At 31.7% G+C, this 20,740-nt stretch overlaps 2 protein-coding genes across 3 annotated transcripts; one reads left to right on the top strand and one right to left on the bottom strand.

The window, feature by feature from the left end:
* Window positions 1–467: 467 nt before the first annotated feature.
* LOC118033755 (uncharacterized) lies at window positions 468–5,894 on the top strand. Of its 2 annotated transcripts, none has more exons than XM_035038851.2 (7): window positions 468–999; window positions 1,699–2,034; window positions 2,682–2,837; window positions 3,498–3,823; window positions 4,192–4,696; window positions 4,813–4,845; window positions 5,053–5,894. In XM_035038851.2, the coding sequence occupies exons 1-7, from the start codon at window positions 741–743 to the stop codon at window positions 5,511–5,513; spliced, it is 2,076 nt and encodes a 691-aa protein (XP_034894742.1). In that variant the 5' UTR covers window positions 468–740; the 3' UTR covers window positions 5,514–5,894. The 2 variants fall into 2 exon arrangements, with proteins under 2 accessions (XP_034894742.1, XP_034894741.1); XM_035038850.2 differs by having other exon boundaries at window positions 469–999; window positions 4,186–4,696.
* Window positions 5,895–6,574: 680 nt separating this feature from the next.
* Window positions 6,575–7,696, bottom strand: LOC118033756 (protein LURP-one-related 17). Its single transcript, XM_035038852.2, has 2 exons — window positions 7,271–7,696; window positions 6,575–7,112 (listed from the first exon to the last, which is right to left on the bottom strand). Exons 1-2 carry the CDS (start codon window positions 7,601–7,603, stop codon window positions 6,744–6,746), a joined length of 702 nt encoding a protein of 233 aa, XP_034894743.1. The 5' UTR covers window positions 7,604–7,696; the 3' UTR covers window positions 6,575–6,743.
* Window positions 7,697–20,740: the final 13,044 nt, after the last annotated feature.

Raw genomic sequence — 20,740 nt, 5'->3', positions numbered from 1 at the left:
TAACTATAATTTATAGTGACTATAATAATAGGTGGCAACTTCTTAAATTATATATTTTTTTCTTAAAAAATAAAAGACTAGATATCTGTTTATTTTCCAATCAAGAAATCTTAATTGATTATTGCGATGTCCCGAGTATGAGAAATACATTAAAATAATTTAAAAATATAAAAAAATATTAATTTTTTAAAAAATATATATATAAAAAATTAAATTTTATTAAAAATACACTTAAAACCCAAAACAAACAAAATATAATGAAGTCATTTCACGTTTCCATAAATGAACGTTAGAGGATAATACGGTAAATCTACCAGATTAAACAACTTTCCATTGGTCACAAACTTCAAAAAAGTTCCACCGTTTTCACTTATCGAATCCACGTGAAAAAACCACAGAGACTAAACTACCCTCAAACAACAAACTCAGGCGTTGTGGATTAAGCTGGCCAACGTTATTATTACCATACCGGAATCTACCCAAATCGACGGGGATTTTTTCAAAATAACTCACCTCACCAAATCCCGAAAACTATAAATACTTCTCATTCTCATCCAAATTTCTTGCCCTAATAATAGCCCCCGTACCCAAACAAACCCCTCTTTCCCTCAGCCGCAACCATGCCTTCCCTATCCAAACACCTCCTTTCCTTTCATCTTCCCTTCAATTCCTCAATTCTCGTCATCAACTCGTCAACACGACACCGCTTTCGCTAATTTATTGTTAATTATACGGCGGTGATGGATGCGTCGGTGGAGGTGAATTATCCGGTGGATGTTGTTGTTGCGGCGGCGAAGAAGAAAAAGAAGAATTTTGTTATGGGATCTGATGAGGTGTTTGGTAGAGATAATAGTAATAGTAATAATAATAATAATAATAATATTAGGGTTTCAACGGTTGCTGTTAAAGAAGTTGAGGTTGAGGAGTCGATTTTAGTTAGCCCTAGAGTAGCTGATGCTGCTTCGATTCAGCAGTGCAGCTCTTTGTTTGCTCAAAAAGGTTAGTCTTTTGCCTTTTTTCTTGTGAATTTTTGAGCTTACACTAGAATTTGTGTTTTTTTTCCTATACTTTCTTGAATTCTTTGTTTTTGAATTTAAATTTTGTTCTTGTTATATTTAACTGTGTAATCATTTATAGCTGTAGATGCGATAACTTGTTAAGGAATTGATCGGTGAGGGATTGAAAGGGAGAAACTAGTTAAAGATTTATTGTGGGAAACAGGTCTGGATCTAGTCAAGCATGTGTTGGACTCGTGGATTGTAGAAGATGAATGTTAGGTGAACGAGTGTGAGGTCGGAGAGGCTGCTATATTGGGTGCTTGAGCTTGATTTTCAGTTTTGTATTGTTAATTAGCTTTTAAATGCATCATTAAGTGTGTTTTAGGGTAAAAATTCTTGTATTTCAAATTAAATTAACATAAGCTAGGTTATCATGTGGATGTATAGTCTGTTATCTATCAGTTCAACATCGGTGGCAGATGTGTTATAACCCTTAGAAGCTTCTATAACTAGGATAGTTAAAGAAGTGGTTCTGGGGAGTGATAATTAAAGAAAAAGCCAATTTTGGATATTTCGTTTTGCTGACTTTAAAGCTTTGTATTAATTAAGATCATGATGTATTTATCATTCGTGGCTGCTTGCGTGTGCGGGTGTGTGTCCTTCTCGGTGGTGTAATGTTCTATTAACCATTGTTTGGCAGATGAAACGAGCTCAATCACCACTTTTGGGTCAACTTCATGGGAGAGGGTTTTACCTTTGGAACACTGTGAGCAAGTAATTCAGATGCCTAGCTTACCTATTAGAGACATTTCTGAACAACTCCATCGTGTTGGCTCAAATGGGCCTTCATGGATTCCTAGGACTGAAGAAGTGCAAGTGCAAAGAAGAGGAGGGAAAGTGTCAAGAAGTAGCAGTGGTTGCTCTAAGAGACCACGATTATCTCCATTAGAAGATTCCACCAGCCCAGCTGTTGTTGACAACTCAAAGGAATCGTCTGATAAGATAGGTGCAAATCCAACCAAGAGTGACTCTCATGGTAAATCCCTTTTCCCTGGTATAAAATAACCAGTTGACCTAAAGTATTTCTGTCTACTTAAGATGCCACTGCTGGAAGCTGCTTAAAATGATTTTCATAGTTGTGGTCATTTTATTAACAATTATAATGTTTCCTTGTACATACATGTTTAATTCTATATTCATGTAATATGGCAGCTCTTCACCTAATATGACGGCTGCCTGTGTCTGCAAGCTATGGTGAATACCTAGCAGGATTCCTATAAGTGTGCATTTATTTCCTTGTTGTATTGCTTGCAAAACATGCACACAGAGAGAGCAGTTTTGGAACTGCAGCATACCTTTTCTCTTCCACTTCTCTAAATCGATATTCTTTCACTGTCTTTTCTTTTATAATTCACGTGTTACTTAAGTCAAAATCTGAATTGTGCCAGGATGAATTCTCAAAATGATCTTGGATAGATTTAATTTTTCCATATCACTTACAACTGCTGGCATCACTGAAATTCGATTGTAGCAATTAACAATAACCTATCATATGTTCCTCTATTATGTGCAATTTAGTACTGTGTGTATAAGAATATGCAACAGTACATATTGATAAAAAAGCTGTTGGCCAGCTCAATCCTTGTACTGTTGTGTGGTTTATATATCTAATGTACATTTTAGAAAAAACTCAATCGGCAAAACAAAAGAACAACTTTGGCAGCAAGCGAGGTGAAAGGAGACACTCTAGAGTTACCGTGAAGACTAAATATGATTCCTTCTCTGTTAAGGCGGGTTTGTCGAGCTTTGGTTCAGCTGCTGGAGGGAACAGCTTTTTTGGTATGATACAGTCACATGAATATTTTGCTTTTGTATTATGATCAGTTTGATTGACAATATGCCTAAATTTTGTAATTGTTGCCTCAGCTTATTCTATGTTACATCCATGCATAAAAATTTAGTTTTCATACATTAGAGATATATGCCAAATCAACCTTCTAATATTTATGCAATTAGTGCAATGTTGATATTTTTTTTATGCATGATATAGAATTCAAATTAATGAGGTTTGCTTGAGACTTATTTGGCAAGTTTTTGAAAGAAACCCATCAATTTGGGGTGAGGGAGCGGGGAGCATCAGGATGTTGTTGAAGGCACAAATTGAGTCTATCGCCTCTTTCTTTGCTAGTTTGAAACTGCCCCAATTTCCTGCTTCTAGTCTGGTTCACTGAAGTTGTGTGTTGTCCTGTTCTGGTGATGAATGGACATTTGATTTTCGGTTGCCATCAGTCTATGAGATTTAACCACATGATTCATAATTTCACAGATTTTGCTTCTTTTTTTTTTTTTGCGCTTTGAAGATTATGCCTCTTTTCTTCACTTTCTGCAATACTTTTTTTTGTCTATTTCTATTGCGCTGCTAACTTATTGTGCTATGTATCTTCTCGTTAGGTAGGGTTGCATGAAGCTCATGTGTTTATATTTGGATATTAATCTCAGGACTATGTGGTTTGAAGGCGGATGTTCATGACATCACAAAGCCTGTAGATGATATATCATTGAATGATCTTCTCGATGGCACTTATGACCGTCCTAGCTTAGGTAAAGACAAGGAGAAGAAAGCTGCAAATATGACTGAAAATTTTCTGCATTCAGTTAGAAAAGCCTGCTCAGTTCTCCAGTTTCCCAGGCCTGCACAGTTCCAGAATTTTGCCGAGATGGATGTCTGTTCCAGTGAGAAAATGCCCACATGCCCATCTAACTCTGTTTCTATAGTGGAAAATGGAGATTCTTCAGCAACTAATATGTCTTCTTCGTCTAACAAGGTTAGTTCAATGAAGTTATTGAATGCAAGAGAAGGTAGAGAAGCATGGCTTAGATGAGAATCTAACAGCTCGCTTAATAAGTCACTGTAAACTCTTCCTCTCTCTACCTATCCCTAACACACAAACACACATAACTATTCACATTTTCTTTGTAAAATCTTATTAACAAATTTCAAACTCAAGTCACCTTGAGTGTGATTTTACTCCCGACAATATCCATTGGAAATCAATTTGTAGAGCTGATTGAAATTTGGGACGACCCGCATGCAATTCTGAGTGATTTTTTAAGTCTTTAGGCTCAAATGAAAGAAATGTTTTGGTATGTTGTCATCTTACATGTGAGTGTTACTTACCCTTTGTAGATACAGGATTCTTGCAACAGGCCTGACACTCCTGCTAATTTGCTTGATTTTTCGTTTGAACAACCTAAAGATACTTTGGAACATTTGGCACTTCCTCCACCCAAGGATCTGGAGTCTTTGCTTCTGGATGCAACCAAGCATGCTGCATCATCGAGGCATGTCCCTGATCCACGTCCAGGAAAGACAACATCTCGCCGAGCTAGCTTGCCAGCTTTTCCCTGGTCACACACTTTCAGTGGGCACTCCAGAACAAATTCTGATTCAGTTAAATGTTTACCAAGTAGGAGTACATGCCAAGGTAGATGGGTAAGAATAAGAGACAGTTTCAATTCTCCTGGGTCTGCCTCTGATTGCTTTATGAACTTGGAGTCCCTTGCTTATGATGAGACCTTAGTTCCTTCACAAGGACCAAAGTTGGCTGTTGTAGGAAATAATGTTGATTCATTGAAACCTTGTTGTGGGTGGAGCTTGTCATCATCGCTGGCTTCTATAACATCCCATGTTCTGTTAGGTACAGTTTCTTGAAGGGCTAGTTTTTTGAGATGGTCTTTTCAGGCTATTATTTAACAAAGATACATGCAGATCTTTGAAATACCATTAATAGGGTCATTTTTCTTCCAATTGCAGAATCTGAAGGTGACCTAAAGTCTAAAGGAAAAGGTAAATATGAAGATACTGTGTTTTCATTTGATTTGAAATACTCAGCTGCCATTTTGCAACTATGTGTTTGATGTCAAGTAACTAATTTATGAGTTCGATGGCCTGGATGCGTGCGCTCTTGGCATTAAAGACCTTGGTTTGATTGGATAATCATCACATTTTAATGTGTATTTGTTTTATGCGTGTTTTTCCTTTTCTGTCTTCCAGTTGAACTTTGTCCAACACTGTTGGAAGCTGCTCAAATCTTGTATGGCATTGCCACTCAAATGGCAAGGCAAAACCAAAATGGAATATCAAGGTGCCCTGAGAAGCTCTCACAAAAGGCTATGAAAGCTCGCCGGACAAAATCAAACGAGAAACGTGAAAATGTATCTGCAGCATCAACTTCGTCAATGGGTGGTGTGGACCAGATAACGCCCTCAAAGAGGCCTAAACTCTCAACAATTGGGGACAAAAAGGATCATGGTCATAACAACGGTCTTGGGAAAGGGACAATAAATTGGTCTACTCCAAAATCTAGTAGATCATCTCCCAACAAATCAATTGGCGACTCAATCGCAGAAAGTAGACATTCTGCTGCTTACATCTTAAAGCAAGCGTGTATGATGCCTCCACCTGCAAAAGTTCTGCACAGGACTTACAATGGTCAGCAAAAGGTTCGTAAATAGATGCAGATGGATTGAAACAGAGAATGTTGGGCAGGACTGATATTTAAGATTCAGAGAAGCCTCTTCATTCTAATCAGTTCTTGTACTTCATCAACACCGCTGTTGGGCCAGCCAAACTGTGCTGGACAGATGTGTACATATTGTGGGATTGTTGTATGGGTTTTTAGACTGTAGGCGGACGGGATTTGTTGTTAGGGTTCATCTCGAGGGATGAACAACAATGTTGTACCATTAAGGACAGTAGTTGTACTTTACAGCAGGTAATTCTTTGCCTTGTGTAAAGCATTTCAATGAGGCAATAGGAATTTCAGCTCTTTTCCCTGTTTGACTAGTTGAAGTTTTTACGAGAAGCTGATCAGTTGAAGTTGAATATTTGGAGAACCACTTGTATTTTAAAACGAAAAGAGTTGCCAGCGGCCCATAGTGCAAAGAAACCTGTGGATGTTCTAGGTGAGATCTGGTTACTAGTCTGAAGTCCTATGCAGAACAATATTTAGATTCAAATTCAGTAGAGACATGATGCACGATGGTTCCAGGCAAGATGTCGTCTTTCAATATATTCATGTAACTCTCAGATCACGGGGACGTGGCTCAGATAGCAGAGCGCTCGAGATGTACGGGGATCAATACCCTCATCTCTCCAGTCTTCACGCACCCAGAAGCTTTGGTGGAAACTGAAGAGATTAATTTGTGTGCTTCTTATCGAGTCTCAGACACTGACGAGAGTAATTTGTAGACTTGTTATTTTCTATCCCAAAAGGAAAAGCGTAAGATTGCTGGTATTACTTGCAGCTTTGAAAAGGCTAGACTGTTTCCTTTTCCTTTTCCTTTTCTTTTTTGACTGTAAAAGAAGGATAGAACCATTCTTTCAAAAGAACATCTCCGGGAATTTAGAATAACACTTTAACTGCCACAACCCCATCTCATTTTCTTTTTTCAACTTTACATTTCATCAATGGAACAGAGGGAGAGAGGGGGGGCAATTCCTTTCGTCGGATCAGAAGACAAATGGGAATTAACTGTGTTCTTTTCTTAATCTTTGGAGCCAAGATTGATTGTCACCTCAATAATAATCACCACTCATTCATATTTCTTTTTCTAACCGATCAGTGCTCCTCGGGACTTCTATTTCCTTAATATTGTGGCCAAAACATATGGACATGCATATCTTGCATTCTCATTACAAGGACTAATTCCTAACCCAAGAAAAGAAAAGAAAAGAAATCAAAATTAGGAAAATATTTGATCCAATATGAGAACTAAACCCATGGCAAATCCAGGATCAAATCCCGGCTCTACATTCAAAACAAAAACCTCTACGCCATAAGAAACACCTCCAACTATAGCTTCTTTCCTCTTGATCACTGCCAAAACCTTTCTTGATCCATCTAAAACTTTGCATGATCTATGCGTATAAGAACCTTCGATCACAAACGAAGGTCTTTTATCCGAGGATCCTCGAAAAACATAGGCAAGTGCATTGTGATTCGTATTCTTCCTGACACACCAAATTGGATTCTTTGATAATTTGGTTCTTGCGCAATGGTTACCTACTTCACCTTCATAGACAAGCCAGCTATCAATTCGTACTCCAAGCTTCTGCAATTATATATATATATAAAAAAACCAAGTTTTAAGACGAGACCGATATATCTTAATTTGATTTGTCTTTATAAGGTCCCAGGTTCGAATTCTGCCCTTTATTAGCCTAAAGAACTCAAAAACGAATAAAATGCGAAAATAAAAGGGCTAATTACCTTACGTCGACGCATTGTGAGGATTGATTTTCCTGAGCCATCCATAAGAATGAGTTCCTCGGGACGATCAATGTAATTATCAACGCGATAAACTAAATCTCCACAAGAATTGATAACTGTAAACCCATTGCAACTAATTAAGAGTGACTTTCTCCACACTGTTAATGAAGTGCACTTGCCAGCAGTACTAATCTTGCTCTCGACCTCCTCGGTCTCAGCAACTGGCTCGTGATAATGTTCTTGATCATGGACTGATCTTGACAAAGATTTTAGGAAAAAAATCATCTTCAATATAGTGGTAGTAGTCTTCGCTCCTGAACCTTGAAGAGACATTTGTATAAGCCACCTGTAGAATGTTTGAATGGCTGTCTTGTCTGTCTAGTGATTTTGCTTGTTAGAAAGGAGACCTGTGCGTGTATGGTGCGTTGCTCTTGTGGGGTTTCCTTGTAAGAAAGTTTAGCAAGTTTTTCCATCTTGGATTTCTAAAGCCCAATCCAACAAGACTTTACCTGACTAGAAATGCCTCGTCAGCTTAGAGTCTTGATTACGAGAATAATAATTTCATTTTAATCTTCAGCGCTAATTTTTTTTTTTTTTTTTTAAGTTCAGAATAGCTCATGTGTATCTAAATTAATCCTTTAAAATCTTGAAATTAATGATTAAATAAATTTTTATTAATTCTAAAATTTATAACATTTAAACTAATAAATTTTAAAAATAAAACTCAAGATCCATCAATAAAGCTATATTTTTAAGGATTTCAGCTTTAAGATTTTGATTGTATTGTATATGTTGGTGTAGGAAGATGTGACACGTTTGTGCTGCCAGTCTCCAACATTCCAAGGTTCATCCTGTATGAAGTAAAGTTAGGCATTTGTATTTGTATTTTTTTTTTAAAATAGAAAGACTTGTATGCATATGCACATGGGGGTTGAGGATGAATTCCAAGGAAGTTGATTATTACGATACGGGATATTGATGAATATTTTGGAATCACATCGGTAGTTGAATTCTGATTATTATTATTATTATTTATGTTAATCGATCTATAATTATTTGTATCTAGCTTTATTGCATTAAAATAGATGCTATGTTATTAAATAATTAAAAACAATATCACATTATTAAAAACACTCTCTTTCTTTAGCCGGGTCCCTTGCTTCCTTTAAACAAACTCTCTCTCTCTCTCTCTCTCTTAATGTAAAAATGATACATGTGTTTTGATTTCAATGATTATTTTTTAAAATATTTTTTTTGTTTAAAAATATATTAAAATAATATATATTTTAAAAAAAAATTAATTTTTTGATATCAACATGTTAAAACAATATAAAAATATAAAAAATAATTTTAAACAAAAAAAATTGAATTTTCACAAACCTTTGTTTAGGCTACACTCTCAAACAGGATCTACATGTACACACCTCTATTTGGACCACACTTCCAAACATTTTATTTTGATATAATAAAAAATACAAAGAATTTAAGATCAGATTTGATGGTTTGTTTTAGTTAACTTTGTATGAGATACTCATGGTGTTGAGAAAAAATCTATTCACTAAATTGATACTTGATTTGAAAAAATTATATTAGATTTTATTGATTTAGAACAATTAAAGATTTATTTTCTTAGTTGGCTTTGTATAGGGTACTTGTGTTATCAAGTAAATTACGGAACTCAATTGATGCTTAATTTGACAAAATTACATTAGATTTCATTAATTTAGAACAATTGAAGGCTTAAAGACCAAATTTGAAATTGAAACATGTGTTTAAGGATCGGGTTGAACAAAAAAGGGATAAATGGTTGACACGTATGGGAAAGACCACTGCAATTAGGCGGCACGTGTTACGAACCCCAAACTTTAGAGATGATGAAGACGACTAAAATTTGGCTCTTACAACCCATTCTTCTTGGGTTAACTCGGGTTAATTTTGGTCAATATAAAAATAAAAATAGTTATTATCATAATTTTAAAATTTGATTAGAGAGTCGACCTAGGGAAAAACTCGGGTCACGGATTGAATTGACCATTGATCTGAGTTAATGTAAGGATACAAATGATTATTATCATAGTTTAAAATTGATCATTGATTCGGGTCAACGTAAGAATAAAAATAATAATTATTATAGTTTTAAAACCTGACTTGAGGGTCAACCTGGAGTCAAGCCTGGGTCATGAGTCGGTTTGACCATTTACTTGTGTCAACATAAGGATAAAATGATTATTATCATTTTTTTTTAAATCCAATACTAGGGTTGACCAGTGGCCAGGCATAAGTCACAAATCAAGTTAACCATTGACTTGAGTCAACGTAAGGATAAAAATAATTACTATCATAGTTTTAAAATTTGACTCAAGAGTCGACCTAAGACTAGGTCCATGTCACAGATTGGGATGACCATTAACGTGGGTCAACGTAAAGTTAAAAATAGTTTTAAAACTTGTTTAGTGGATTGACTCGGGGTAAAGGCCGAGTCACGAGTTGGGATGGTCAACCCAGGTTGATTCAAGACAGTGTTAGAATAAAAATGATTATTATCATTGTTTTATAACTTGACTTAAGGGTCGACCCGATACAAGGTTCGAGTCATGAGACTCGGTAGGTTAACTTGAGTTAATTTGGGTCAATTTAAGGATAAAAATAATTATTATCATAGTTTTAAAACCAAACTTGGAGGTCAACTTGGGCAAGGTCAAGGTCACGGGTTATGAGGGTCAACCTGACTTGATCCAAGTCAATATATGAATAAAAATAATAATTATTATAATTTTAAAACTTAACTCGAAGGTTAATCCAGGGCATAGCTTGAGTCATAAATTGAGAGAGTTAACCCAAACTGACCTAAATTAAAAAAATAAAATCAAAGCAACCTCATTTTAACAAAAAAAAAATAATAAAAAAAATTCAATGAATTCTTTACATATGTTTTATCTTGGTTGACAGTGTCATAGGTCGATTTGGATTTTTGACCGTCAAGTCGGATCAATCATTTCTCTATTTTTTTTTAAGCCTGGACTGGTCCAGGCTCTAGGTTAGTTAAGCACTATTCAATGTCTACCAAATACAAAATAAAGACAAATTGTCTATTCTAGTCCAAAGCACACTAAACACAAGATAAGATAATTATTTGTCTAGTCTTATTTTGTCCAGTCCGATCAAATACTGTTTAACATACTAGATACCACCTTAAATATTTGAGAACACAAATAAATAGATTTCTATGTTTTTCTTAGATCAATATAGTGGTTTCATTATTATCTCTCAAAATCAACAATATAGGGTTTCCAATTGAAAGCCTGTTTGGGAGTAAGTGTCAACCTGCTTTTCATCAAAATTTAAATTTTTTATGCTTCAAATTATTTTTTGATCGTTTTGACATGTTGATATCAAAAATAAAATTTTAAAAAAATAAAAAAAATATTATTTTGATACTTGTTTTTTTTTAAAAATCACTTTAAAAAGTAACCGCTACTACACTTTCATGCGCCCTATAAATTAGCTTTTGATTAGTGGAATTGTCAATATATACCAAGCTAGAACAAGTTTGTCCATTTCAACATTAACCAGAGGGCCTTCGTTGATTATTGTGTATTTGTTGTCCTGTCACCTTCATTGTCTCATGAATCAAATTCTACACATGCACTCACTTGGTCATTGTTGTGAAACTCATCCTAGTATAAGAAGTTTACTCGAAAAATCTAAGGATCAAAGCCTAGCTCGAATTAAAATTTCAATTAAATTAGATGAGATATTGATTTAGCAAAATTTAATTAAACCATATTGTTTTTTTTAAAAAAAAAAATTAGGGAGTCAACACCAAGAAAAAAAGAGAAAAAAAAAACAAATGTTATCATTTTAATAAAAATAAATAATTCAAATTGACTCATTACTCCCTTGAGTTACTCAATTTATTTTCCAAATCAATCTCCAAAACCTGTTTAATGTGTCTTTAACTATAATTAAACACATGTTTAAAAACCTTTGGATATCATAAGATCAGTCACTTCAAAGTGATTCAGGCGACCATAACATTGTTGGAAACCTTTTCCACTATAGCTTCCTCCATTTCTTTCTATATATATATGTTTTCTTCTTCTTCTTCTTCTTTTAATTTTCAATCAACATTATTGATATTTAACTTGCTAATTGGGTCCAATACTATAAAAAAAATTGGTTGAATTAATAGTGTACATATCCATTGTAAATTGTAAGTGTTACATGGCTATTAAACATAATTCAAGTTATACAATTAAAATTGATATTGAGTGTTTTTAAGTTCAGATCCTAAAAGAATATAGTAAAAATTCAGAAATAGAAAAGAATTAATCCTTGCATGCTTTAGGAATGAAAATAACATCAAATTAACTTAGTTTTTAAGTATCTTATGTTATATACATGTGTGCTTAAGTGTGTATCTCAATTCAGATCTAACTTCTTTTTTAAAAAAAAAATTGAACCAATTAAGAATTATAAACTTTCTAAATAATATCATTTTAAACTAAAAATTCATGGATTTAGATTTAGCAAAAATATAATTCATGGTTATTTTCTGTTTGAAATATAAAATAATCAAACCTATCGATTCTTAATATGAACTATTTTAATTCGGTATAAAATTTAAAATTTCAATTGAACTATTAATTCTTTTAGTCAAAATTAATCGATTCTCATTTAAAATTTTTTGAGCTTACATTTCAGCCTTTTAGGTAACCTCCCAAGTCTCAAATCTCTATATACCAATTCTCAAAATCTTCCCACATTTGTCAGTCAAGACAACAAAAACCAGACAAGTACTTTTCATCAAACAAACAGAGAAGACGCATCTAGTTGGGGTTTCTGTAAGATCTCACATCGGAAGCGAGTGTCCAGAGCCAGGGACTTATTAGTGGTGCTAGTTGCTAACATGTTGTACGCGTTTTGGGGCAATGCGTGGCTGCCATGAACAAAACCGTGAGGGGGACCTGGGTGGAAGCCCTATACATGGGTGGACTAGGAGGCCCAAAGCAGACAAAATACAACATGTTGGGCCAGGTCGTTACATTTGGTATCAGAGCCGAGGGTGGCTTGTCTTAAGGTGGGGGGATTGTAAGATCCCACATCAGAAGTGAGCGTCCAGAGCCAGGGCTTTATTAGTGGTGCTGGTTGTTAACATGTTATACGCGTTTTGAGGCCATGCGTGGCTGTTAGGAACAAAACCGTAAGGAGGACCTGGGTGGAAGCCCTGGACATGGGTGGACTAGGAGGCCCAAAGCAGACAATATATAACATGTTGGGCCAGGCCGTTACAATTTCTGTTCTTAGCTCTTGAATTTTATATATGGAAATAGTGAACATATCATGTAGTCATATACCATGCATGTATACATGGCCATACTTAAACCAAGTGTGGTAGGTCCGATTACGATTTTATTCCCTGATATTTTAAGAAAAACATGGCATCAAACATTGAAGTTTGAACTACTTGTCAAACCACGTGCGCATCTGTAGGTTGAAGTGCGATAGGGTTTTTCTTTCCCTGTCATGATCGGAAAGATATTTCTAGTTTCATTGGAGGTCCAAAGTCTTTTTAAACACAAAGTACAATATACAAGCTTTGTTAATATATTTTTTATTTACAAATAATGAATTCAAACTTTAATATATATATATATATATATATATATATATATATATTATATATATATATATATATATAAAGTAGATTTTTTAACTATCAAGACAATGATATATTTGATTAATTCAAACTATTTTGTTAAAATCACAACTCATATCAAATAAAAATATAACATGAGAATCATTAAAATATTTATTTTATTATAATTAATAATAAATTATTCAATTGCTATTCTTAAAATAAATTACTTCATTTGAATCTAATAGAATTTAGAAATGATGATATTTTGAATTCAATTTCTAAATTATAAACTAAATTTTAAATAATAAGTAAAGTATATTATTAATTAATTTAAAAATTAAATGAATTAATATATTTATAATATTTTAAAGAATAAAATAAAATTTAAAATATTAGACAACACGCATAAGATTAGTCTAAATTAAAAAGTCTAGCCATGACCGGGCTTGAAAAATTAGGCTATTTTTTTTTTTATTTTCGGTCTCAAGAGCAAACAACTTGTCATGTGCTCCATTTTTTTTATTAAACAAGCAAAGGGTTGCATGTAGTGGTAGGTAACATGTTATAGGCAATTGCCTAAAATCCAGTCACCATTATAATAGCCAATAAATTAGGGGGAGGGGGGATTTTGCCTAAAAATCTTCTTTTTTCAACGCATCTTCATTTAAAACAACTAAAAACACCTTAAAAACCTCAATAAAAAATCTCTTGAATCAAAACACCTTTCAATCGGTTCTATAAAAGCAAATTGAAAAAAGTCATCTTTTAAGTCCGATCTACTTTCTCCAGGCAATATGAAGGCCATAAATAACCACCATCGAACTCCTTTGTCATTTTCTCATTAAGTTTTTCTCTCATTTCTCTAATTCAAATATTGAAAAATGATCAAAGTGAACTTTGGGACAAAAATAAAATTATTGCAAATTTGAGATTGATTATGCTTCTTCTTCTTTTTTTTACATGTTTTGCTTTTCAATCCTTTGTCTTTTAATTTAATATGTTTATCATAGTTTCAAATCTAATTTCATCTAATTAGGTTATAGAATGATTCAATTAAAGAAAAAAAAAGTTTGAAAAAAAAATAGGTGTTGCATTATTTATATGAACAATGAAGTATCATAAGAAAACTCAATTGTTTATTGTATTATTATTCCACCTAGTATGTTGCTGATTTGTTTTTTTTTTTTTAGTTTGTGAAGGATTGATTTGCAGTAATGATCTATAATAAAAGGTTTTAAAAAATTATAATAATATTGATTGACTTTAAATGTTGTTATGAAACTATAAAGAAATTTCAATAAATTAGCTCTACGATTAGAACACAATAGTTTTAATTGATTCATAAAATAATTAAAAAATATTTGTATAAAAAAATAAAAAAACAGTACAATTTAAAAAATAGATGTTAACAAATATCCCTTTTTTCATAACTAAATTTAAATAAGAATTGTTGAAAATAGAACTAGCTGCCACACTTGTTCTTTTGAGATTCATGCTTCTTTTTCTTCTTGTTCTATCTTTTCATGTTAAACTAAAATCAACTTGTCGTTAATGAGATTAATGTTGCCATATCAAGGCTTGTATCATTTAAGATAGAAAAAAGTTTCTGTTTGATTATTAACTTGGATGCACACATGCATTAGCACATAAAGTTATTCAACCCATCAAAAGTTGAAGTAATTAACAAATTCCTTTTATTTCTCCAGCAATAGAGATGATCTTCAATTAAAAAAAAATAGAAAAATAAAAACAAAAGATGATCCTCAGACATTCACGAACCTGAAATGATTCTAATATGATATACCATAAAATAAGAGTGTTCACAGCCTGGTTCGGTTTGGTTTGTGCTAAAACGTTCAACCAAACCAGGAGTTATAATTTCTGAAAAATTTGACCTAGACCTAACAAAAAAACCAGTTTAAATCGAACTGATTCGGTTCAGTCTATGTTGGTTTTTTTCTTTGAAAACTAGAAAAATCGATAGCTTTGATAAAGTTATATCTTCAATATGTCATATAGTTTTTGTTTAATGTGTATACACATACTAAATCTCGTACTCGGTGTATTGATTAAGAATATTACCTCATTTTACACATATGAGATTGTGTGCATATGAGATTGTGTGAGTAATTAAAGATGCATATTAACCCAAGTCACTCATACTTACCTCGTGAAGCATGTTGTAATTACAAGTACCTGCACGGAAAATAAAGTGATACCACTAGTAGAGATTGTGGTGCTTGTTATGCTTGATGGCAAAGTTGATGGATTGTTAGTTCAAAAAAATAACCATTGACATAAAAATGTTGTTTCTATATGGAAAATTTATGTGTGTCTTATGTGATGTTTGCTTGCATGTGTAGGGAATGCATAGAGGTTTATGATGGGGTAGGATTGGACATATCAAGGTGAATCGAGATTAGACAAGGAAGAGGTCATTCAGGCTTGAATTTTGCTTAGGAAGTGCAATACATGCACTAGGTAAATAGGTTATTGTTGTATTTGGACAATATGTGTGACCCGCTTTAGCTTTTTTTTTTTATTCATTTTTTTAGTATTTATAAATTTATCTTATTGAAATCTTTTGAGCAATTTTGAGTGTTATTATTGAAATTTTATACCTTTTCTTGATGTCTTTGTGGTTGTTTTTTAGCTCTTTCTCCTATTTTGTTTTTTATGCAATCTATTTATTTTTTGTTTCCACTGTTAGATCATTTTGTTTTTCTCTAGCCATTTTGACCTTCATTAGATATTCATAAATAATCTTGTTAACAATCCAAAGAGTTTTTTATGCAATCTTGTTAACAGTGCATGATTTGTGCATTTCAGTTTCTTCATAATTCCTAGCAGTTTTGGGGAGATTTGTTTTAAAAAAAACAATTTCTGTGACATCAATATATAAAATTAATGAATTGTAAATTTTAATTCGTTCTTGTTCTTTGATATATCCTTTTGTCAACTATTTTTTAAAAATTAATAGTCACACATGCAACATATGATAATTTTGATATAAATATGTAAAAATACCCATTTAAGTTGATAAAATAAATACTCCTTTGAGTAAAAAAGAATTGATTTTAACGATGATTTTCACATATAATTGAGCTTATTTAGGTTCAAGTTCCAACCACCAATACAGTATTATGTATACAGTATTCAACTTTAACGAAATTAATTTGCAGGAAGGTATGTTACAGAATAAGAACAAACTAAAAAAATTATAAGTGATTGATTTTATTTTTTTGAAGGATATAATTGATAAATTATGTAATAAATAAGAGCATTTTGAAAAGTTTGCCTTAAGATCAATATTTTGGGCTGAAGAATTGGGCCCTCTATAAATATGGACTAGCAACCAAGCTTTCATCCGAATGGACTTTTCTCTACGTAGCTCATAGCATAACAAAGGCTACAAAAGCTTTGACTCGCACAAGGAAAGCGGACTTCCTACCAGGTAAATGTGGGCCATCCTCTGGGCTTTGTTCCAAAGGGATTTTCAACCTCCTTTGTTTGCCCAGTCCATGTGTATATAGGGATCGATCTCTTTCGGTCTGCACTCCATTTGTAAGTCCAATTCATGAAGAATTTCCTTGTCATTTCTGTTCATTCCGACAAAAATGTAATTAAAATATTAAATACGAGTTACGTGATTCAAGCTTTCTTGGTGTATTGGATAAAAAAAAAAATTTGAATAAAAAAAATCAAAAAATAACCAAATTTATTTTTAAAATTAGAAAAATATTATATAAAAAAACAAATAAAATAAGTTAATAGAGTGCAATCTTCAATTAAATAAATAATAAAAGATAAAATTAAAAAAAACAAGAATTTTTTTTTTTAAAACAGGAATGAATCTTCTAAATCTAGGTTAATATTTTAAACTTACAAACTGTGAAATCCTAGACCAGTGTTCATTAATAAGATCAATTTTCAATCAATTTAATGTTAAAGGATGAAATAAAAAAAAACTAGAAATAATAAAGATAAAATTTGATTGAAAAAAAAATGGAGGATAGAATCACAAAAAAAAATCAATTTTAAAAATTATCTCTAATAAAACAAATACCAATAAAAAGAATGGGAACCAAATTTAACTTATAAGATATTGAAGGAGGATGAAATCACAAAAAAAATTTAATTTTCTAAATTATTTTAAATAAAATAAATAGCACTTAAAAAAACAAATATCGAATATAAGGGAAAAAAAACTAAAAGGTTTCTTTAAGACTCTGCAAGATTATGTGTAAAAATTAAGAGAGAGAGAGAGAGAGAGAGAGAGAAATCCATTGATGCCAAACCATAAGTCATCTAGCCATACATGTTGTTTAGGATGGAAGGGTCACCAAGATGCCTAAGACGTCACCCTGGAAGCTACCTCTTGGTTGTTTAAATCTCTTTCACACATCGCTCGAATGAAATAGAAAAAGCCTACACATTAAATTTTATAATGCATGCATCAACTACTTTTTTTTAATGATAATTATATTTTTTTAAGTTATTACATTGCTCATGTATCAACTTGATTATAACCAAAAAAGTATAATGAAATTACAAAAATGCCCTTAGATGTTAGTTAAAGAAATTTTACTTTTAAGGGCAATAAAGTTATTTTACCATGCTTAAAAAAATAAAAATACAAATATACCCCCAGATATTAGTTTTAATTTTTTTTTTTATTCTAAGAGTTTTATAGTCATTTATTTCACTATGCTTCATAAATCTAAAAAGAGCCATTCATCCTATGACATAATGTTTTGATTCATCTTTTTGTATACATAACACCTAATTACCCAAGACATGGAGTTGGTATTCTAGTTTTTTCATGGGTAAGTTAATAATTTTTTATTCTTTATTTATTTATTTTATTTCTTAAATTAATGTCAAATTCATCTCTTCTTTACATTCCTTAATTCCCCAATTTATTTGATGTAGAATTCAAAATTGAGTAATGGTGTAGAATTCATCATTATGATCATCCTTTCTTCCTCTCATTTGGTAACTTGTTGGATAATGATATAGAATTTTAATCTGGATAAAAATGTCAAGAGTTAATTCAATTTATTCTGATAATCCCTTATTTATTTTATCTAAAATTCAAAATTTAGTTGACACTTTATATTTTTCTATTACTCTCCTAATTCCCTTCTCTTATTGAATAGATATTGGACAACAAAGAAAAATAAAATTATGCGAATCTATTTTTTTAACATAGGGATTTATCAAAAATATTTTAGGAAATGAATATTATCTAATAGTTTGAATTACTTTTGTATTGATGTGTATATTTTTTTATTACCTTCTAATTAGATCATTTGTTTAGTCATGGATAAGTTTGTCATTAAAAAAAAAAACAAAACATCGAGGATATGCCCATTGTCAATTATGTTGATGTCATAAATAGTGGTGACACTTCAAAAAAAAACAAGTTGTACATAACTCAATTTAGATGATCTTCTCTTGGATCTGGGGTTAAGAAATAAAATTTATAAATATCATCCTAATGATAGAGACAAATTTTGAAAAGCCTACTTGCAAAAGGTTCGTGTCAACCTCACGATTATATTTTTTCATAAAAAAATATCATGAATATATATTGATGATTTGTCCTAATTTGGTTCAAGAAACATGGTTATTGGTTAGAGTATAGTAAACATGATGATTGATATTTTGCTTATTTTGTTATATCTACATGCCAGATATGAGAAATTAAACAAATAATGATTATTTTATCGGCATGATACTTAAGAATTTGAAGGTTAAAAAAAGATTAAGGATTCATGTTGGAGATCTTAATAGTGCTCATAACCAAGCTTCGAGGAAATGCCAAGAGTTGATGAATCAAAGGTAACACAATGAAGTTGCTTATGCTAGAATTTTAAATCAAGTTCGAAGAGATTATTGAACTCGGTTGACTGCAACTATTGATTATATTCATTTTCTTTTATGTTAAAGACTAGCTTCTCATAATCATGATGAATCTAAGGATTCAAATAATTAAGATATTTTTCTTAAGCTTCAATCATTTCTTGTTAATCATAATCAAGGAATCAAATATGTTGTTTTAGATAAATCTTTTGGTAATCTAAAAAATATAGCTCATAACATTCAAAAAGATAGTATGCTTGCTGCTGCAATAGAAACCACCAATATCATCTTGAATTATTTTGGTCGTGAGTTCTTTGCTATTTTAATTAATGAGTCTCATTATGTATCAATTAAAGAGGAAATGAATATTGTTCTATGCTATGTAGATGTGAAGGGATGTGTTATTAAACATGTTCTTTGTATTGTACATGTTAAGAACACAACCATTTTATCGCTTAAAGAGGCAATTGAGGTATTATTTGCCAAACATGGGCTTGGTATATCACATCTACGTGGACAGGCTATGAGGAGCTAGTAACATGCAAAGTAAATTTAATGGCTTGAAAGCTTTGATAATGAAGAAGAATCTATCCATCTATTATATTCATTATTTTGCCCGTTAATTGCAACTAGCACTTGTTGGTGTGGCAAAAAACAATGCTCATATTACTTTGTTAATCAATATGATTTCTAGTTCGGCAAATGTTTTGGAAGCCTCATCGAAGATAAGAGATCTTCTTTGTGAGAAGCAACATAACAAGATAGTTGACATACTTAACAAAGGTGTCATTTCAAATGGGCAAGGTTTACATAAAGAAACTATGCTTTGAATAGTTAGTGATACATGAGACTTATATTATGGATCTTTGGATTGTTAATGCGTCTGATATTAGTGTTGAAGAAGGTGTAAATTCAAAGTAAAAAGGCAAAGCTTGTGCACTTAATCCCATAAATTTGTTTTCAATTTGCATTTGATGAAAAATTTACCATGAGTCACTAATTGATTATCTCAATTATTGTAAAGAAAAGATCAAGATATTATAAACATAATGGCTTTGGTTGATGTTTTGAAATGACTTCAAATGATAGGGAATGAAAGATGTAAATCTTTAGTTGATAAGGTTTTTTCTTTTTGTGAGAGACATAACACTGATATTCTAAAAAATAGAAGATGTGTTTGTTATTCGTGGTCGATCAAGGCATAATACTTAACAATTAATAAACTTGCATCATTACAAAGTTGAATTGTTCTATACAATAATTGATATGCAACTTCAAGAGCTTAATAATTATTTTACCTAGGGAAACATGGAGTTGCTTCTTTACATTACATATTTGAATTCAAGCGAGTCTTTTCATGCTTTTTATAAGTTAAAAGTTTATTTGTCTAACTCAATTTTTTCAATTTTATTTTTCCATGGTTAAGCTTGTGGCACTTTTTATAATCAACTTGATAGCTAATTTTTTTTTACTTTGAATGTGTTTGGTACTGCGGTAGCTATTGTGGTTGTGGTTTGAAAAAAGTTGTTTTATAAAAAATACTTTTAGTTGAGGTTGATTTGAAAAAATAGGTATTTGGTTAAAACTGTGGTTGAAATTGAGGTTAAAAAAAAAGTAGTTTAATGTGTTTGGTTAAGAATGCTTTTGAAATTGAGGTTATAAAATAATTTAAAAAATATATATATTAATATTGATGGTTTTAAATTTAAATATTGTAAAATTAATTACTCCTATTACATCATGAAAAAAATAATACTTTATATAAAATATTTTTTATTATTCCATTAAACTATTTATAACTCCATTACGTTCAAAATTCATTCGATAAAAACTATAAAATTGATATTACTGTGTAAGTGAATTTAATTCACTCTATACTAGTTTTTTTGAGAAAAAAATATTGTTCACATAGCGAATGAATTTAATTCTCTAAACTAGTTTTTTTTTTAAATAATTAATACAAT

The sequence above is a fragment of the Populus alba genome, chromosome 1 (genome assembly GCF_005239225.2).
Source record: "Populus alba chromosome 1, ASM523922v2, whole genome shotgun sequence".
NCBI lineage: Eukaryota > Viridiplantae > Streptophyta > Magnoliopsida > Malpighiales > Salicaceae > Populus > Populus alba.
The sequence above is the reverse complement of the archived record's forward strand: the minus strand, read 5'-3'. Positions and strand labels throughout refer to the sequence as shown.